Source organism: Theropithecus gelada, chromosome 7a, assembly GCF_003255815.1.
Source record: "Theropithecus gelada isolate Dixy chromosome 7a, Tgel_1.0, whole genome shotgun sequence".
Classification (NCBI taxonomy): domain Eukaryota; kingdom Metazoa; phylum Chordata; class Mammalia; order Primates; family Cercopithecidae; genus Theropithecus; species Theropithecus gelada.
The window spans coordinates 44,569,484-44,589,597 of NC_037674.1; the positions used below are offsets into that span (position 1 = coordinate 44,569,484).

The window sequence follows — 20,114 nt, forward strand, 5'->3', positions numbered from 1 at the left end:
ATTCATCTGTTCATGTCCAATGCTATACTATTTTTCATAATAGAGGCTTTATAGTATATTTAAATATTTGATTTTAATATCTGATAGGGCTAGGCTTTGTTTTCCTGGCTGTTCTTATTTGTTTTTCCAAATAAACTTTATAATTCATTTTTCTAACTCCAGAAAAAATTAATGACATTTTTAGAAACATATTAAATGTATAAATTAAAAGAGAGGATATGACATCTAAGCATCTTTATGATGTTGAATCTTCTCATCTGAGAGCATGGTATAGCTTTCTATTTGTTGATATTTATGTTTTTCAAACGATTTTATTATATTCCTGTATTAGTTTGCTGTAGTTCCTATAACAAATTACCACAAACTTGATGGTTTAAAACAGCAAAAATTTATTCTCACAGTTCTAGAGGCCAGAAGTCTGGAATCCATTTCCCTGAGCCAAAACCAAGGCATAGTCTGGGCCATGCTCCCTCTGGAAGCTCAATGAAAAAATATGCTCCTTGCTTCTTCTAGTTTCTGGTGGCTGCCTACCTTCCTTGACTTGTGGCCACATCAGTCTAATCTCTGCCTCTTCCTCCACATTACCTCTTCCTCTTCTGGGTGTGTGTCAAATCTCTCTGTGTCTCTCTCTTATGAGAACATTTGTGATTGGATTTAGAGTCCACCCAGGTAATCCAGAATAATTGCCCCATGTCAAGAAACTTAATTTAACCACATCTGCAAAGACTCTTCTTTCTTAAGGTAATATTTACAGGTTCTAGGGTGATATTTTTGAATATTCATTATTTAGCCTACTATAACTCTTCATATTGATTTTGGCATGTTTTTGATATTTTATGATTATGTATGTATATATAAAATTCCAGGCTGGAGTGTAGTGGAAAGATCATGGCTCACTGCAGCCTCAACCTCCCTAGGCTCAAGCAATCCTTTCACCTCAGCCTTCTCACTAGCTGGGACTACAGGCATGTGCCACCATGCCCAGCTAATTCTTGTACTTTTACAGAGTTGGAGTTTTACCATGTTTCCCAGGCTGGTCTCAAACCCCTGGGCTCAAGCCATCCACCTGCCTCGGCCTCTCAAAGTGCTGGGATTACAGGTGTGAATGAATGCACACAGCCAATATTTTGTTTCATTTTTCTGTTATGTAAACAACATCTTATTTCTCATATCTTCTAAGCAGTTTATATTTATATATTCATTTTGGTATATTGATTTTTATGACTTGCTATTTATGAAATTCTCTTACTAATTGTAGTAGCTTTTCAATGGATTCTTTTGTGTCGTCTGTATTTATAATCCTATCATCTGTATATAAACATAATTTTACCTCTTTCTTTCCAATTCTCATGTCTCCAATTATTTTCGCTTGTCTAATTGCATTGACTAGTATCGCCAACATGATGTTAACTGTTAATAGAAATGAAGATATTAGGTATTCTTATCTTGTTCCTGTCTTTAGCGGAAAAGCTTTTACTGTCTCCCACTAAATAAGATGCAAAGTATATTTTAATGTTCCTTTTACAGAACATGTTTTTCTATATAATGTTAAGGGAAATTTATATTTAAAATGAGAAATGTAAGCAGTTACCTTTATAAAGAATAATATCTTATGAGTGCTGTGTAGCTTTGAAAGTGTTTTAAAATATCTAATTTATTTGGTTCTGTGAGATAAAAAGGCAAGTGTAGTATCTTAGCTTTATAGTTAAGTGAATATCCAGATAAGTTAAATAATGACCTAAGGTAATGCTGCTATAAATTGGTAGAGCCAGGACCAGGATCAAATATTTTATTTTCACTGCACAAGGCATATTCATTTTACCCAATATTTTCCTTCATTAAGACTCTGATTCGGGACAATGCATTTTATAAATATGAGTTTACATAAATAAGTTATTTTCCTTTTAAAAATGTGATTTGTATACAATTTTTGTTTGCCATTAAAAAATAAAGGAGAAAAAATACTTGAAACTTAAAAAAATAAATGTGACTTATAATGGTTTACTATATTAAATGATTGGGGTGTGTGTGTGTGTGTGTGGGTGTGTGTTTAGGGAGTAAAACATTATAGTTAAAGTCTAAAATCTCCTCTACTGACCAAATTGAGTCCCACTACCTCTCCTCAGATGCAACTGCCCATATAAGTTTAGTATATTATCATTCCAGTCCATTAAAAAAATCTGCAGTTCACAGACAAAATATATGATGCTATGTGAGTGATTTTAAAAAAGTATCATAAGGATAGCATCAAACTCTACTTTATGTTCTATACTTTCTTTTTCACTTATCATCATCATATGGATCTTAGGAATATACAAGGCTTTTCTAAGCATTACATAAAATGAGAATTTATTTTTAGAATCAAGACTTCTGGACGTGTGGTATCTTTCCACTAACCACATTGGCTCACTAAACTGTTCTCATTAAGAATTTTTTAAAATTTAGAAATATGGCTTCAATTTTGATTAAATGTCTATCTGGTCTTTCTAAGTTGTAACAGAATAAAGAAGAGAGGAGAAACATGTAAATACAAGGCAGTTTTTGCGTATTTTGTACTTACCAAAAAGCTAAATAAAAGTGCCTCCTGAACAGAAAGTTTATTACTTTCTTTAACCTGCAGGGGGATGGTTCAGGTAGGAGTAATGCATTAGTGTTTGGTAAAAAGTGATTTACTTCCCTGAATTAAATCAATTTGTATACTTGAAAATGCCAAACCTTAAAATTGCACATAGTGAAAAATCACAGCACTTAAAATTAAAATACCCTGATTCAGGAGTAGTTGAACAGAATTCCAGAATATCTTAATATGTTACTATCTTTTCTGTTCTCCACGCTGGAAATGAGAGGCTTTACTGCTCAGATGCTGCAAAATAGGAGTATAAATAGAACTACCTTTTTTTGGCTTATCAAAATATTTTATTTTAAGAGACCCCCCCCAAAAAAAAGACACTCCAAAAAAAGATGCCCCAACAATACTCTTGGGTTTTTTTTTTTTTTTTGGTCTTTTCTGTATTTTTTTTTTTAAATCAACTAAACACAATTTGATGCTTAAAATAAAACTGCTCCATGATTCAGGAGTAGTTGAACAGAATTCCAGAATATCTTAATACCTTATTTTCTTTTCTGTTCTGCACGTTGGAAATGAGAGGCTTTACTGCTCAGATGTTGCAAAATAGGAGTATAAATAGAACTACCTCTTTTTTTTTGCTTATTAAAATATTTTATTTTAGGAGACCCCTCAAAAAAGACCCTCCACATTAGACAGATGCCCCAACAATACCCTTGGGCTTTTTTTGTCTTTTCTGTATTTTTTCCTTTTTAAGTCAACTAAAACAATTTGATACTTAAAATAAAAGACAGGAAATATTTCCTGAGTAGACTTTAGTTAAGAATATATATATATTTTTGATCCGGGGGTGGGTAAGGAGAAGTAAGGTGCCACCAGCGGTTCATGAAGTAGAACTACCATTTTGTTGTTAAGAGTGAAATGTTGATGATTTAGACCAGGAATTGACAAACTTTTTCTGTAAAGGGTCATACAGTATTTCCAGCTTTGCAGGTTATGTGGTCTCTTACAATTCCTCTAGTGTTGCAGGCAAAAGCACCTGTAGATAATATGTAAACAAATGGGCAAGACTCACTGGGTGCCAATAAAACGTTACTTAATAAAGCAGTTGAGTGGATATGAGTCACAGACTATAGTTAGATCTTTGAATGAAAATCTTTGATGAAAATATTGCATTTTCATCATACAGATACACTAGATGTAAATAACCTCACGAGCATAGAAAATAGTAAAATAATTAGAAAGTGATGAGTTTGGAATATTTATTACCTTTGCTTTTAATATAATTTATTTGATTGTAATATAGATAAGTTAATTTTTAAATAATGTCTGTGTTTAACATCTGGCTCACAAAATTCATAAAAATTTAACAATGGGCTCTAGTGAACCAGTATAAGCCTACTCCAGCACACCACTGTGTTAGAGGACATAATCAAGAATTTTGGTTTAATAAGTTGCCTGTTGAATCATAAGTTATATGAGAGAATAAAAGCAAAAATCATAAGTTATATGGGAGAATAAAAGCAAAAATGTAGAGAGAATGGTGTTAATATGCAACTTTTGCACTAATCTTGCTCACCTGTTTTAATAAGAACGTGAAGAAATAATTTTGTTTATTTAAGTGAAAGTTGACTCTGTGTCAAAGGTGCTTTGCATATTGGTTCTTTATTTCAATTTTTAAGTGATAGCATATGAAATAAATTTTGGTCAGTAGATTTTGTCAATGTGTTATATATAATAATAAATGTTACTTATTATTTGTTTGATTTCTTTTCCCTTAAGGCATAACTGTGTCACCTGATGAAGAACAAAACTTGAATCATTATATACAAGTTTTAGAGAACCTAGTACTAAGTGTTCCCCCTAAGGAGCCAGGTCGTGAGAAAAAATCTAACTCTCCAAAACATGTTTATTCTATAGCATCGAAGGGATCAAAATTTAAGGAGCTAATTACACATGGAGACACATCAACTGAGAATGATGTTTTAACCAATCCTATCAGTGAAGAAACTACAACTTTCCCTACAGAAGACTTCACACCGAAAATAGGAAAGAAAAAACACATGGAAAGTACCCCATTCTGGTCAATCAAACCAAACAATGTTTCCATTGTTTTACATGCAGAGGAACCTTATATTGAAAAGGAAGAGCCAGAGCCAGAGCCAGAGCCAACTGCAAGACAAACTGAGGCACCAAGAATGTTGCCAGTTGTTACTGAGTCATCTACAAGTCCATATGTCACCTCATACAAGTCACCTGTCACTACTTCAGATAGGAGCACTGGCATTGAGAGCTCTACAGAATCAGAAGATGTTCCTCAGCTCTCAGATGAAACTGCAATAGAAAAATCCAAAGAACTAACGTTTGGAAAGCACCCAGAGAGTTGGAATAATGATGACATTTTGAAAAAAATTTTAGATATTAATTCACAAGTGCAACAGGCACTTCTTAGTGACACCAGCAACCCAGCATATAGAGAAGATATTGAAGCCTCTAAAGAGCACCTAAAACGAAGCCTTGCTCTAGCAGCAGCAGCAGAACATAAATTAGAAACAATGTATAAGTCCCAGTTATTGTCACCAGGACAAACAAGTAATAAAATTGATGATATTGAAACTGTTATTAACATGCTGTGTAATTCTAGATCTAAACTCTATGAATATTTAGATATTAAATATGTTCCACCAGAGATGAGAGAAGAAGCTGCTACAGTATTCAATACATTAAAAAATATGTGTAGATCAAGGAGAGTCACAGCCTTACTAAAAGTTTATTAAACAATAATATAAAAATTTTAACCTACTTGATATTCCATGACAAAGTTGATAAGCAAACTGCATTTTTTCACAGGAGAAATAAGCATATTCGTAATTTCAAAAGTTGTATAAAAATATTTTCTATTGTAGTTCAATTGTGCCAACATCTTTATGTGTCATGTGTTATGAACAATTTTCATATGAGCTAAAAACCTAATTTAAAATAAAATTTTGGTTCAGGAGTTTGTAGTTTTTTCTCATTAATTTTAAATGTTGTGAAGATCTTTACAATGTTTAAGCTTTGATTTTGCTTGAATATATTAGTTAAGTTCATACATTTTATGAGTTAAGAGACTGTGTGCGTGCTCTCTCTATAGCTAGTTTTAAATAAAATAATTGTATATACATAAAGTGTAAAATTTTGGGGCATATGGTCTTTATTATTCTTTCAGATAATCTGAGTTTTCTGTCTTTTTTATTTTTATTTTTTATTTTTGAGACAGAGTCTCACTGTCACGCAGGCTTGAGTGCAGTGGTGCAATCTCAGCTCACTGCAACCTCTGCCTCCCGGGTTCGAGTGATTCTTCTGCCTCAGTCTCCTGAGTAGCTGGGATTGCAGGTGCCCATGACCATGCCCGGCTAATTTTTATATTTTTAGTAGAGACGGGGTTTCACCATGGTGGCCAGGCTGGTCTCAAACTCCTAACCTCAGGTGATCCACCCGCCTCGGGCTCCCAAAGTGCTGGGATTACAGGCATGAGCCAGTGCACCTAGGGAGTTTTCTGTCTTAATAGCCTAACTTGGGGCTTGTATCCGCACTTTTATTTGGATATAGGTGTGCCTCCTTTGAAATGTAGATAATATTTTAAGATACATCTCTATTCTTCTGTCATCAAGTACTTTTGGAGTATCACTGAGGGATGGTAACCTGGATATGTAATGAAATCATTCTCATTTCCTCTCTTTGTGTACATACACATTGAAGATTTTCAAATCTTTTGTCAGAGAGTATGACTGACACCATTAAGGTTAAGTGTATAATATTATAATAATGGCTCAGGTAATTCTGTTTATGATTGGACCAGTATTATATTCAAATACATTTATTTATTTGTTCATCAAGACATTCATTTATAGTTTGATAAAGATTTATTGACCTTTTACTATGTGCAGGACACAATAGATGCTAGGCTTTGGGGATACAAAAATAAGACCTACTTTCTTTTCTCTTTGAGATTATACTATAGCAGGAAAGACAGATGCTAAACAAATAATTTCAAAAAATTTTAAAATTTCAGTTGTGTCAAGTTGTTGTGAAGGTGTGAGGTATTTGACCTCAGACCAAGAATAATGGGAAAGCTACCCCGAGAAAGTCGCAATTAAGGTGTAGTCTGAAAGATTAGGGTGTGTGTAAGGACAAAGTGAACATTTTAGGCAGAAGGAACAGCAGGTATGAATGCTTTGAGTTAAAAATAAGGATGAGAAGTTCAGGAAGTACCTGGAGTATCGAAAGGCAGGAAAAAGCATCACAAGATGTATCTGGTGACATATTCACCAGATTGCAATGGATCCTGCAGCACCTTCGGTGCGGTATTGAATGTTTTAGCCTTTACCCTATGATCAATAAGAAGCCATTAGTGGATTTTAAGCAAAAAGGACTGGTATGATCAAATTTCTGTTAAAACAACAACAACCTACTCGTTACAGTTTTGGAAGTGGGCAAAAGTAGAAGTGCACTGTGCACAGGGCAAATGTTGCTTGGAGTAGGTGAAAAGAATTGGCAATTAAGAGGGAGAATCAGGCCGGGCGCAGCGGCTCACGCCTGTAATCCCAGCACTTCGGGAGGCCACGGTGGGCAGATCAGCTGAGGTCAGGAGTTCAAGACCAGCCTGGCCAACATGGTAAAACCCCGTCTCTACTAAAAATACAAAAATTACCTGGGTGTGGTGGTGGGCACCTGTAATCCCAGCTATTCCGGAGGCTGAGGCAGGAGAATTACTTGAACCTGGGAGGTGGAGGCCACAGTGAGCTGAATTGCAGTGAGCTGAGATTGCACCACTGAACTCTAGCCTGGGCAACAGAGCAAGACTCCACCTTGGAAAAAAAAAAAAAAAAAAGAGAGAGGGAGAATCAACAAGATTTGGTGATTGAATGGATGTAGGGACTGTGCTAATAGCAGGGACCAAAAATAATTCCCACAATTAGCTGTGTTGTAAAAAGGATTATATAGGCTTTTTTAAATAAAAATAATCTTTTACTGTTATTTATAAAATAATTTTACTTTGGAAAATTTCAAAAATTTGCAAAAGTAAAGAATAATATAATCCATGTACATGTCAACCTTAAAGAAAAAAAGAAAACCTCGTAGAGACAAGCTCTCTAAAACAAAAGATTTTAATTGGGAATAAAAAAGGGTTGCAATTTAGGGTACACAAGCCATGAAAATCATAAGCACACACATGAGGAAAATCAGGACAAAGAGGAGTTTTTAAAGACAGAAGTCCACACAAACTGCTTTGAAAGAGAGCTCACTGCAGGATATAGCCCTTGGTAGACACCTGTCCTGGTCAGATCATCTTACCTGAAATGCTGAAGGCCAAGGAAATTCCTGAGAATAAGCTCTGATTACAGGGTACAAGCAAGATGTACAGGTATTTCAAGAATGTAAGCAGGAGGATTTTTTCTTTATTACCTCCCCAGCTCCCATTTTTGATTAGGGCTTTGACATAAGTGACTCCAGTTTGTTATTGTTCACTTCCACATACCCATCACCTAGTCTCAACAATCATCTAAAAACTAATCTTCTTTCATCTATATCCCTACCTCTTTACCCTCTTCCTATTTTATGTTGAATTAAATCACAGATACTTTATCATTTCATCAGTAAAAATATAACAATGTGAAGTCCTATAAGTTTTTTTTTAAAAAAAACACAACCACAATATCACACATAAAAGTTTAATGATTTCTGGCTAGGCGCAGTGGCTCACTCCAGTACTCCCAGCACTTTGGGAGGCCAAGGCAGGAGGACCACTTGTGGTCAGGAGTTCAAGACCAGCCTGGCCAACATGGTGAAACCCTGTCTCTACTAGAAATACAAAACGTAGCTGGGTGTGGTGGTGCATGCCTGTCATCCCAGCCACTCAGGAGGCTGAGGCAGGAAAATCACTTGGACCTGGGAGACAGGTTACAGTGAGCTGAGGTTGTGTCACTGTGCTCCAACCTGGGCAACAGAGGGAGACTCCATCTCAAAAAAAAAAAGAAAAAAAAGTTTAATGATTTTTAACATCATCAAATATCTAGTCAATGTTCAAATTTCCAATTGTGAAATAATTTTTAAAATTTAGAGTTTATATGAATCAAGATCAAATAAAGTTCACACATTAAAATTGGTTGATTTGACTAATAAGTCTCTTTTAATCTAAAGTTTTCCTTTCTACCTCTTTTTTTCCCCTTTAGATTTATTTAGTGAAGCAATTGGTCATTTGTCCTATAATTTCCCACAATATTGAGTTTGCTAATTGCATCCCCATAGTGCCATTTAACATGTTCTCCTATCCTCTGTCTTTTCTATAAATTGGCAGTTGGATCTAGAGAGGCTTCCTCAAACTGAGGTTTTTGTTTTTCTTTCTCTTTCTTCTTTTTTTGGCAAGATGGCATTTTATTCTTCCATATTGTTGGGTCTCTTTTTGTATTTTTAGCAGACTTTGATGGTCATTGCCTAGATAGATTAATTGATCAGGTGGTACAAAGTAGAGACATCATTCCTTCCATTATTATCTGGAATGTGTCTATAAAGAGAAACTTTCATCTATTATTTGATTCCCCAGTGGTCTGGCATGTATTGGAAAGACATCAAATGCTTGAATCCCTTTGCTTAATAATTTCCAGAATAACTAGTTCATAGAATCTCCAATGATGACCTATTTTTTTTTACATTAGTAACCTTTATTTTTTTAAATAATTTTAGTTTTACAGAGAAATTGATCAGAAAGTACAGAGTTCCCACATCCCTCTCTCTCTTCTCTGACACATCTTGTATTAGTGTGGTACATTTGTTATAATTAATGAACCTACATTGACACATCATCATCACCTAAACTCCATAGTTTATACTAAGATTCGCTCTTGGCATTTTACATTTTATGAATTTGGACAAATGTACATGTGTCCACCGTTACAGTATTGCACAGAGTATTTTCACTGCCCTAAACCCTCTGTGCTTCATCTATTCATGCCTCCCTCTCCCCTAACTTCTGGTTGGCAACCACTGCTTTTTTGTTTTCATTTCCACAATTTTGCCTTTTCCAGAATGTATATATAAGTTGAGTAAATTATTTGAAATGCCTATGACCAGAGGTGTTTTGGATTTTGGGTTTTTTCAGATTTTGGTATTTGCATATACATAATGAGATATCTTAGGGATAGGATCCAAGTCTAAACATGAAATTCATTTATGTTTCATATATACTTTATGCACATAGCCTGAGGGTAATTTTCTACACTATTTTTAATAATTTTGAGCATGAAATAAGGTTTGTGTACATGACCCATCAGAAAGCAAAGGTGTCAATATCTCAGCCAGCCATGTGGACAGTCTGTGGTTATTTAGCATCACTATCATTTCTGACTCTGAATTTATTTGCTACTGATAAACGATTATTTTCTTACACTTATGCAAACATAAGTACTTGACAGTAAAAACATGACATACTATTAATACAGTAAAAAAATAATGTGTCAGGTGTGGAATTTTTCACTTGAGATATCATGTCAGCATTCAAAAACTTTCAGATTTTGGAACATTTTGGATTTTTTTTTTTCTTTTTGCTTTTTGTTTTGAGACAGAGTCTCACTCTGTTGCCCAGGCTGGAGTGCAATGGTGTGATCTTGCTCACTGCAACCTCCGCCTCCTGGGTTCAAGCAATTCTCCTGCCTCAGCTTCCCTAGTAGCTGGGACTACAGGCATGTGCCCCCATACCTGGCCAAAATTTTTTTTGTGCGTATTTTTTTTTAAGTAGAGTCAGGATTTTACCATGTTGACCAGGCTGGTATCAAACTCCTGATCTCAAGTGATCCGCCTGCCTCGGCATCCCAAAGTGCTGGGATTATAGGCCTGAGCCACAGTGCCCAGCCCATTTTCGATTTTGGATTTTCAGATTAGGGATGCTCAGTCTGTAGTTGGAATCAATGCAGTCTGTAGCCTTTTCAGACTGGATTCTTTCATTTAGTAATACACATGTACATTTCCTCCATGTCTTTTAATGACTTGATAGTTTATTTCTTTTTGGTGCTGAATAATATTCTATTGTCTAGATGTACCACAATTTATTTATTCATTCACCTACTGAAGGACATCTTGGTTGCTTCTAAGTTTTGACAATTATGAATAAAAGCTGATGTAAACGTTCATGTGCAGGTTTTTGTGTGGACAGAAGTTTTCAACTCCTTTGGGTAAATACCAAGGAGCATGATTGCTGAATCACAAGTAATATGGTTTGGATATGTGTCCCCTCTAAATCTCATGTTGAAATGTGATTCCCAGTGTTGGAGATAGGGCTTGGTGGGAGGTGACTGGATCACGGGGGCAGATCTCTTGTGAATGGTTTAGCACGATCCCTTTGGTGATAAGTGAGTTCTTGCTCAGTCTGGGACCTCCCCTCCTTGCTCTCTTGCTCCCACTCTTGCCATGTGATATGCTGGCTCTCTGTCACTTTGTGCCATGATTAGAAGCTCCCTCAGGCCATCACCAGAAGTAGATGTTTGCACCACACTTCCTGTACAGCCCGTGGAACAAGGGGCCAATTAAACCTCTTTTCTTTATAAATTACCCAGCCTCAGGTACTTCTTTAGAGCAATGCAAGAATGGACTAATACAACATGGTAAGAATATGCTTAGCTGTGCAGGAAATTGCCAAACTGTCTTCCAAAGCGGCTGTAATATTTTTGCATTCCCACCCAATGAATGAGAGTTTCTGTTACTTCACATACTGACCAGCATTTAGTGTTGTTTGTATTCTGAATTTTGGCCATTCTAGTAGGTGTGTAGTGATATCTTATTGTTATGCTCTATTGCTTTTTAGCCTTATTTTGTGATATAAATTCACATGTTTTATAGTTGTAAAAAATAATGCAGAGAGATCTAGCTAAATGTACCCTCTCCCTATTTCACCCAAATGTAGTATTTACATTAGAGTACAATAAAACAGCCAAAATATAGATATTGGCACAAGATACAGAACATTTCCATCATCACAAAAATCTCTCATGTTGCTGTTTTATAGCCGCACCACTTCCCCCTTCCTTGTCTAACCGCTCGTAATTACTATGCTGTTCTCCATTTCCATAATTTTGTCATTTCAAGAATGTTGCATGAATGGCATCATACAGTACATAATCTTTTGGGACTGATTTTTTTCACTTAGCTTAATTCTCTGGAGATTTATCAAGATTTTTGCATGTACCAACTCATTCCTTGTTATTGCTGAGTGGTACTCTGCAGTTTAACCATTTACTTGTTTAAGGATTTCTGGATTGTTTCCATGTCTTGGCTATTAGAAAAGAAAAGCTGCTGACAGAATGGGAGAAGATATTTGCAGATTATATATCTGATACAGATTATATATAATCTGACATTCATTTACAGGTGTTTGTGTGAACATAAGTTTTCATTTCTCTGGGATAAATGCCCAGGAGTGCAATTATTGTGTTGTGTGGCAGTTGCATATTCAGTCTTTTTTTTTTTTTTTTTTTTTTTTTTTTTTTTGAGACTGAGTCTGACTCTGTCGCCCAGGCTGGAGTGCAGTGGCCGGATCTCAGCTCACTGCAAGCTCCGCCTCCCGGGTTTACGCCATTCTCCTGCCTCAGCCTCCCAAGTAGCTGGGACCACAGGCGCCCGCCACTTCGCCCGGCTAGTTTTTTGTATTTTTTAGTAGAGGCGGGGTTTCACCGTGTTAGCCAGGATGGTCTCGATCCCCTGACCTCGTGATCCACCCGTCTCGGCCTCCCAAAGTGCTGGGATTACAGGCTTGAGCCACCGCGCCCGGCGCATATTCAGTCTTATAAGAAACTGCCCACCCTTTTCCAGAGTGGCTGTACCATTTAACATAACTACCAGCAATGTGTGAGTTTCTGTGAAACCTCACCAATATTTTGTGTTAGCACCATCATTTAACATTTATTTATTTTAAAGTGTATATTTAATGGTTTTTAGTATATTCACAAGTTTTTAGTATAGTCACAAAGTTGTATGACCATTAAATCTAATTCCAGAACGTTTCATCACCCACCAAACAAACTCTACCCATTAGCAATTACTCCTCATTCCTCTGTCTTACAGCCTCTGGCAACCACTGGTGATACAGTTCTGTCTCTATGGATTTGCCTATTCTGGACATTTAATGCAATGCAGTGTAATGTAATGCAATCATACAATATAATGTAATCCAATCATACGATATGTATTCTTTTGTGACTGGCTTCTTTCACTTAGCATAATATTTCAAAGTTCATCCGTATTGTAGCATATGTCTATTTTTTATGCAGCTATGTCTATTTTTATGACTAATATTTCACTGTATAGATATTCATTTTGTAAATGAATTCATCAGTTGATGGGCACTTGAGTTGTTCCCACTTTTTGGCTATTAGGAATAATGCAGCTGTGAACATTTACAAACACATTTTTGTGTGGACACATGTTTTATATTTGCTTGGATGTGTATCAAGATGTGGAAATTCTGGGTCATGTGTAACTTTTTGGGAGACTACCCAACTGTTTTCCAAAGGGACTGAATCACTTTACATTCCTGCCAGCAATGTACAATGGTTTCAATTTTTCCACACCCTCCCCGACATTTGTCATCTTCTGTCTTTTTTATTATTGTGGATGTGAAATGGTATCTTGTATTTCTCTAATAACAAGTGATGTTGAGCATCTTTTTAAGTACCTGTTGGCCATTTCTATCTCTTCTTCGGAAGAACATTTACTTATATCCTTTGCCTATTTTTAGTTGAGTTATCTTTTTATTATTGAATTGTAAGAATTCTGGATACTGGTTCTGTGTCAGATATATAATTTGTAAATATTTTCTCCCATTCTGTCAGTTGTCTTTTCGCTTTCTTAAAGGTATTGGTTGTGGAACAAAGTTGTTAATTTTGAGGTACTATAATTTATCAACATTTCCTTTTGCTACATGTGCTTTGGTGTCATATCCAAGAAAAAATTTCCAAATTCAAGGTCTGTAATTCAATGTGACTAGTGTCACCTTGTAAGAAGAGGAAAATGTCATGTGAAGACAGAGACATGCAGACATCACACCATGTGATAACAGAGGGAGAGATTGGAGTGATGCAGCCCCACACCAAGGAATGCCAAGAATCAACAGCTACCAGAAGAAGTAAGAACGAGGAAAGGAAGGATTCCACACAGTCTTAAGGGAGAATGGCCCTGCTGATACCTTGATTTTGGAATTCTAGCCCCCAGAACTGTAAGAGGATAATTTCTGTTGATTAAAGCCATCTGGTTTGTTCTACTTTGTTATGGCAACACTAGGAAACTAATACTGTCATGATGCTCCTTTTTATATGTTGCTTAATTCTGTGTGCTGAAATTTACTATGGATTCTTGCATGTATTAATGAGGGATATTGGCCTATAGTTTTCTTTTTGTTTTTGTACTGTCCTTCTCTGGTTTTGGTATCAGGATAATATTAGCTTTGTCAAATGAATTGAGGGGTATTCTTCTCTCCTCTATTTTATGGAAGAGATTTTGTAAATTGGTGTTAATTCTTCTTTCAACATTTGGTAGAATCATTGCCAGTGAACCATCTGGGCCTGGAGGTTTCTGTTTTGAGAGCTTTACCTTTATAAATTCAATTTCCTTAATAGTTTTAGGGCTATTCAAATTCTTTTATGTTAGGTGAGATGTAACTGTTCACGTTTTTGAGGAATTGGTCTATTGCATCCCACTTCTCAAATTTATGTTTTTAAAAGTTGTTCATAATATTCCTTTTTATCTTTTTGATGTTTACAGTCTTTAGTGATATAACTTGTTTCATTCCTGGTACTAATTTGTATCTTTCTTCTTTTTACCATTTTCAGTCATGCTAGAGGCTTGTGGATTTTATTGATCTTTTCAAAGAACAAACCAATAACAATTTGTCTCCTTAATTTTTCTTTATTGTTTTCTGTGTTAAATTTTATTGATTTCTGCTCTTCATCATTTCATTCCTTCTGCTTGCTTTGGGGATTTTGCTCTTTTTCTCTAGGTTCTTGGTGTTAGATTTTTTTCTCTTTTCTAATGTATGAATTTAACACTATACATTTTCTTATGAGCATTGTTTTTGCCATGGCCTATCACTTTTGATATGCTGTATTCTCTTTTCCTTCAATTTAATGTATTTTTCATTCTATTTCATGATGTTGAACTTTTTGTGTGCCTATTGGCCACGTGTACATTTTCCTCTTTGAGACTTCCTCTTTGGCCCACGGATTATTTTAAAGTATGTTATATAGTTTCTAAGTGTTGGGGGAGTTTACTGTAATCCTTTCATCACTGATTTCTAGTTTGATTCTATTGCAGTCAGAGAAAAAACTATATATGATTTAATTCTTTTAAAATTGTTAAGGTTTGTTTATGATCCAGGATATGGTATGTGTATATATATACACACCATATATTCTGTTGGTTGGAAGACTTTATAAATGTTAATTAGATCCTATTGTCTGTTGTTGATTTATTCCGTAACCTTTCTGATTTTCTATCAGTTATTGAAAGAGGAGTGTTAAGGTCTCCAACTATAATTGTGGATTTGTGAATTTTCTCCTTTCAGTTCTATCAGTTTTTGCTTCACATACTTTGCAGGTCCATTGTTTATTGCATATACATTTAGGATTGTTATGTCTTTCCGATGGACTGAACATTTAATCCTTGTATAATACGGATTTATGCCTCTGATAATTTTCTTTGTTATGAATTCTACCTTATTTGATAGTAATATAGCCATTCTTGCTTTCCTTTGATTAGTGTTTACTTGATATATTGTTTTTTATCCTTTTACTTTCAACCTGCCTATATCATTATGTTTGAAGTGAGTCTCTTGTAGAAAGTATAACCTGGGTCATGTTTCATAATTCACTCTGTAATCTCTGTCTTTTAATTAGACCACTTAAATTTAGTATAATTACTGGCATATCAGGGCTCATATATGCTATTTTTTTGTCGTTGTTTCATGTTTGTTCTCTCTGATTTTTATTTCTCTGTTTTCTCTTTCCTGCCCACCAGAGGATTACTTGAATATTTTTGGAATTTTATTTTTATTTATTTATGTTTTATTTGAATGTATCTCTCTGTATAGATTTGTAGCAGTTACTCTAGGTAGCCTATTACATATATATAACTTAAGACAGTGTACTGGTGTCATCATTTAACAGTTTGAGTGAAGAGTAGAAACCTTACCTCTCTTTAGATCCCTTTATCCTCTGTGACTTAGAATTGTCTTAACTGTTTCCTCTACATACATTTAGAACCACATCAGACAGGATTGTAAATTTTGATTTAACATCAAACATAATTTAGAAAACCCAAAAGAAAAGAAAAATCTATTGTATCTACTCACATTTTTGCTCTAGCCATTATTTTCTTTTTTCTTTATGTTTCACGACTCCTTGCTTTATGATTTATTTCTCATCTTAGAGAACTTCTTTATCCATTCTTTTAGGGTAGGTCTTCTAGTGACAAATTCCCTTAGCTTTCCTTTGTCTGAAAATATCTTCATTTACTCTTTATTCCTGAAGGATGTTTTTACATGATATAGGGTTCCAGGCTGATCTTTCCTTTCATCAACTGAAAAATGTTGTGCTACTTTTTCCCCTGCCTTCATGGTTTTTGATGAGAGATCCACTGTCATTTCTATTGCTTTTTCTTATTGGTAAGATGTAATCTCTCTCTCACTGTTTTCAAGGGTTTTTTTCCCTCTGACTTTAATTTTCAGAAGTTTGGATATAATGTGCCTTGGTATGGATTTCTTTGTATTTATCCTGCTTAAGATTTGCTCAGCTTCTGGAATCTGTAGGTTTATGCCTTTTGCCAAATTTAGACACTGTATCCATTCTTTTGAGGACTTTTTCAACTCTTTCCTTTTCTCCTCTTTTTATGAAACTCTGGTGACATGAATGGTAGATCTTTCATTATAGCCCCTTGGGTCCGTGAGGCTCATTCCATTCATTTTTACCCCCAATCTTTTCCCAGCCTATTTTTTCTTTATTTATCAGATTGGGTAATTTCTATTGTTCTGTCTTCAAGGATACTTACTGTTTCACCTGTTCTCTCCATCCTTCTGTTGAGCACATCCACTAGGCCTTTTATTTCAATTATTGTATTTTTCAGTTCTAAAATTTCCATTTGGTACTTTTTTTTTTTTTTTTGTGAGATGGAATCTCTCTTTGTTGCCCAGGCTGGAGTGCAGTGGCACAATCTCAGCTCATTGCAACCTCTGCCTCCCGAGTTCAAGTGATTCTCCTGCTTCAGCCTCCTGAGTGTCTGGGACTACAGGCACATGCCACCATATCCAGCTGATTTTTGTATTTTTAGTAGAGACGGGTTTCACCACATTGGCCAGGCTGCTCTCGAACTCCTGACCTCATGATCCACCCACCTTGGCCTCCCAAAGTGCTGGGATTACAGGTGTGAGCCACTGCACTCGGCCTGGTACTTCTTTATATCTCCTAATTCTTTGGTAAGACTCTATTTTTTGGTGGTGGTGGGGGGACGTTTTTATACTCTTTAATGGATTTCAAACTTGTTTGTAATTCTTCACTGAAGCATTTTTATGATGGCTGATTTAAAATCTTCATCATATAATTTAACATCTCTGTCATCTTGGTGTTGACATCTATTGATTATTTTCTCCATTGGGTAGTGGTAAAAATCCTGGCTCACCATTAGGGCTCCTCTGATACTACTGTAGTGGTGACGGGGAGGAATGGCTCATTAAGGCTGGGTGGGGGTGCAAGTGTAGGCTTTTCACCTGGTCTTCACTAATATAAAGTGGAGAATTCATACATCCAACAGAGATGAAAGTCCTGTATCCCTACTCAGCCTTCTCCAACACACCCTTACAGCTTGGAGAGTATGGAAATCTAGGCTCCCAACTTGGCTTTTGCTAGTGGGGATGGAGATTGGATTGGGGTCACAGTTTTTCTGTAGTATTTGGCTGGAATAGAATAGTTATTGTCTAAAAGTTTTGTGTTGTCTCCGATCGCTCTCTCAATCCTTTGGTTAGAGGGAAGAGGCTTTTGTTGGGGATTTTATGTCTGTGCCTGTTCATGTTTCTGGGTTGTCAGCTTCTCTAGCTCCAAGTTTGGGATATATGAGGCTAAAAGAAAATTCAGAGAATGCATCACCATGTCATTCCTTGGGTTCAGAGGTCTTCAGCCAGTTTGACTTTTTTTATTCGCCTTTTACAGTTATCTTATATTTGTTTTATATATAATATGCAGAACTTTTATTTGTATTTTGGAGATTGTACTTTATTCTTAAGACAATGAACAGATCTTGAAAGATTTTAAACATTTTTTGCAAGTCACTTTAAATGACTTCAGTGTAGATAAAGGATAGGAAGGAGCAAGACTGAAAGTAGGGGCCAATTAGGAGCCTGTCATAAAAATCTGGTGAAAGATGATGATCTCCTGGACTTGGATAGTGACAGAGGAGATGGAAATAAGTAGTAAATTTGAGAGATATTTAGGAATTAAGAACCAAGAATTTGGTGATTATTTTGTTACTGTAGGTAGTTAGACATGAACAGGGTAGGAAAGCCCTCTCCTGACCCCACCAGGAATGTCAGGTGACCATTAGGTGATGGTCAGGTGGTTGTTAAACTGTCTCTCTAAAATAATAATTGGTTGCAACCAGTGCCGGGGAAAGGCATTCTCCCAATAGATAGAAAAAAACCTGACACTGATGATCAGCAAACTTCCCAGTAAAGTCTCAGGAGTTGGGCAAGTGGGCTCAAGTATGTGCACTAAGAGGCAACATGATGGAGCTTAAACACTCGACTGGTAAGGGAAAAACGCCTCAATTGAGTATATGTACAACTTCAGTAATCACACTTCGTATGTGGCCCCTCCCAAGTGCTGGCAGGCCACTGCACGTGTGCATGACTCACCCCAAGAGAAGAATCAAGGAAGGAGGAAAGAAGACCCCAAAGTCATGCCAGTGTATAAAACCCCAAGTCAAGGGCTGATGAAGGCACTTGGATCTCTCAAGTTTTCTGCTTGGCCCTCTTACAAGTTTACTTCCTTTCATTCCTGCTCTAAAAGTTTTTCATAAATGTTCGCTCATGCTCTAAAACTTGCCTCAGTCTCCCCTTTTGCCTTCTGTTCCCTGGTTGAATTCTTTCTTCTGAGGAGGCAAGAATTGAGGTTGCTGGAGACCCATATGATTCACTGCTACTAACAATTTGATGTGCAAGATAAAGCGGTCAGGAATAACTTCTATGTTTCTGACGAGCTACTTTGTGGGTGGTAGTGTACCTTGTCTTTTTTATAGCATGTATCATAATTGTATTATAATTTTATAGTTATTTATATGATTATTTGTTTAATGTTTGTCTCTCTTTACCAGATTGTAAGTCTATACAGAAAGGAGTCATAAGAATTTTGTTCACTGCTATACTCTCAGCAGCTAGCACAATGTCTGGCCTGTAATTATATGCTCAATAAATATTAATGCATTATGATATATTTCAAAGGGGAAGCATGCTTGTGGAGAAGATGATTTTAGAAATTTTGTTTTTGAATGTATTAAAGTTGCCTATGAGACATATCCAGTTAGATACACTAGTCTGGACCTTAAGAGATGGACAAATAACGATTTTGGAACTATCTGGAAGCTAAATGGAAATTTAAGCCATTGCAATGGAGACATTCTTTATAGAGTGTACAGAGAAAAGCAGAAGACCTAGAACCAAGCTTTAAATATCTCTAATTTAGAGGGAAAAATGAAGAAAAGCACCTACCAAAGTGACCAAGTAAGAATAGCTAGAAAAGTGCTTAAAAACATTAAAACATTTGAAATATTTCTCCTGTATTTAACCACACCAGGAAAAGTGTGGTTAAATAGATGTCAAACGAAGAAAGAGTGTTTAAAAAAGAGGGAGGATTTGACACTGTTGTAACTCAAAAATCAAACAAGATAAAGACTAAAAATCATCCACTGGATTAGTGCAAAAATGACTTTGATGGCGTTGGAGAGAAGCCATATTGGAACAATGAGTTAAGGTAAGAAAATGGAGACAAAAAGTAGAGACAATTCTTGAAATATTTAAGTGACTAGAATGAGAGAAAAAGGTGATGGGGGTGGGGGGAATGTAAAGCCCAGGGAGAATATTAGTTTGTTATTTTCAGATAGGTGAGACTGAGAGGTGAAGCCAGCTGAACTTCTAGGTCAGGTGGCGACTTGGAGAACTTTTCCGTCTTACAAGAGGATTGTAAAATGCACCAATCAGTACTCTGTAGCTAGAATTGTAAAATGCACCAATCAGTGCTCTGTGGCTAGCTAGAGGTTTATAAAAGGTACCACCAATACATTGTAAAATGCACCAATCAGCTCTTTGTGGCTAGCTAGAGGTTTATGAAATGGACCAATCAGCACACTGTAAAATGGACCAGTCAGTGCTCTGTAAAGTGGACTAATCAGCACTCTGTAAAATGGACCAATCAGCAGGACATGGGCGGGGACAGGAGAATAAAAGCTAGCCACCCCGGCCAGCGCCTGCAACCCGTTTGGG

General features: G+C 36.0%; 2 protein-coding genes across 3 annotated transcripts in view; both read left to right on the top strand.

Moving 5' to 3' along the window:
* Positions 1–5,564, top strand: part of SPESP1 (sperm equatorial segment protein 1) — a 130,500-nt gene extending 124,936 nt beyond the window's left edge. For both annotated transcript variants that reach the window (XM_025389708.1, XM_025389707.1), the window contains exon 2: positions 4,349–5,564. In XM_025389708.1, the coding sequence (XP_025245493.1) occupies positions 4,349–5,343 (995 nt within the window). In that variant the 3' untranslated portion in view covers positions 5,344–5,564. The remainder of the gene's footprint in view (positions 1–4,348) is intronic.
* The window catches only part of NOX5 (NADPH oxidase 5), a 137,326-nt gene that overhangs the window by 10,922 nt on the left and 106,290 nt on the right, over positions 1–20,114 (top strand). The gene's annotated exons all lie outside the window — the stretch shown is intronic.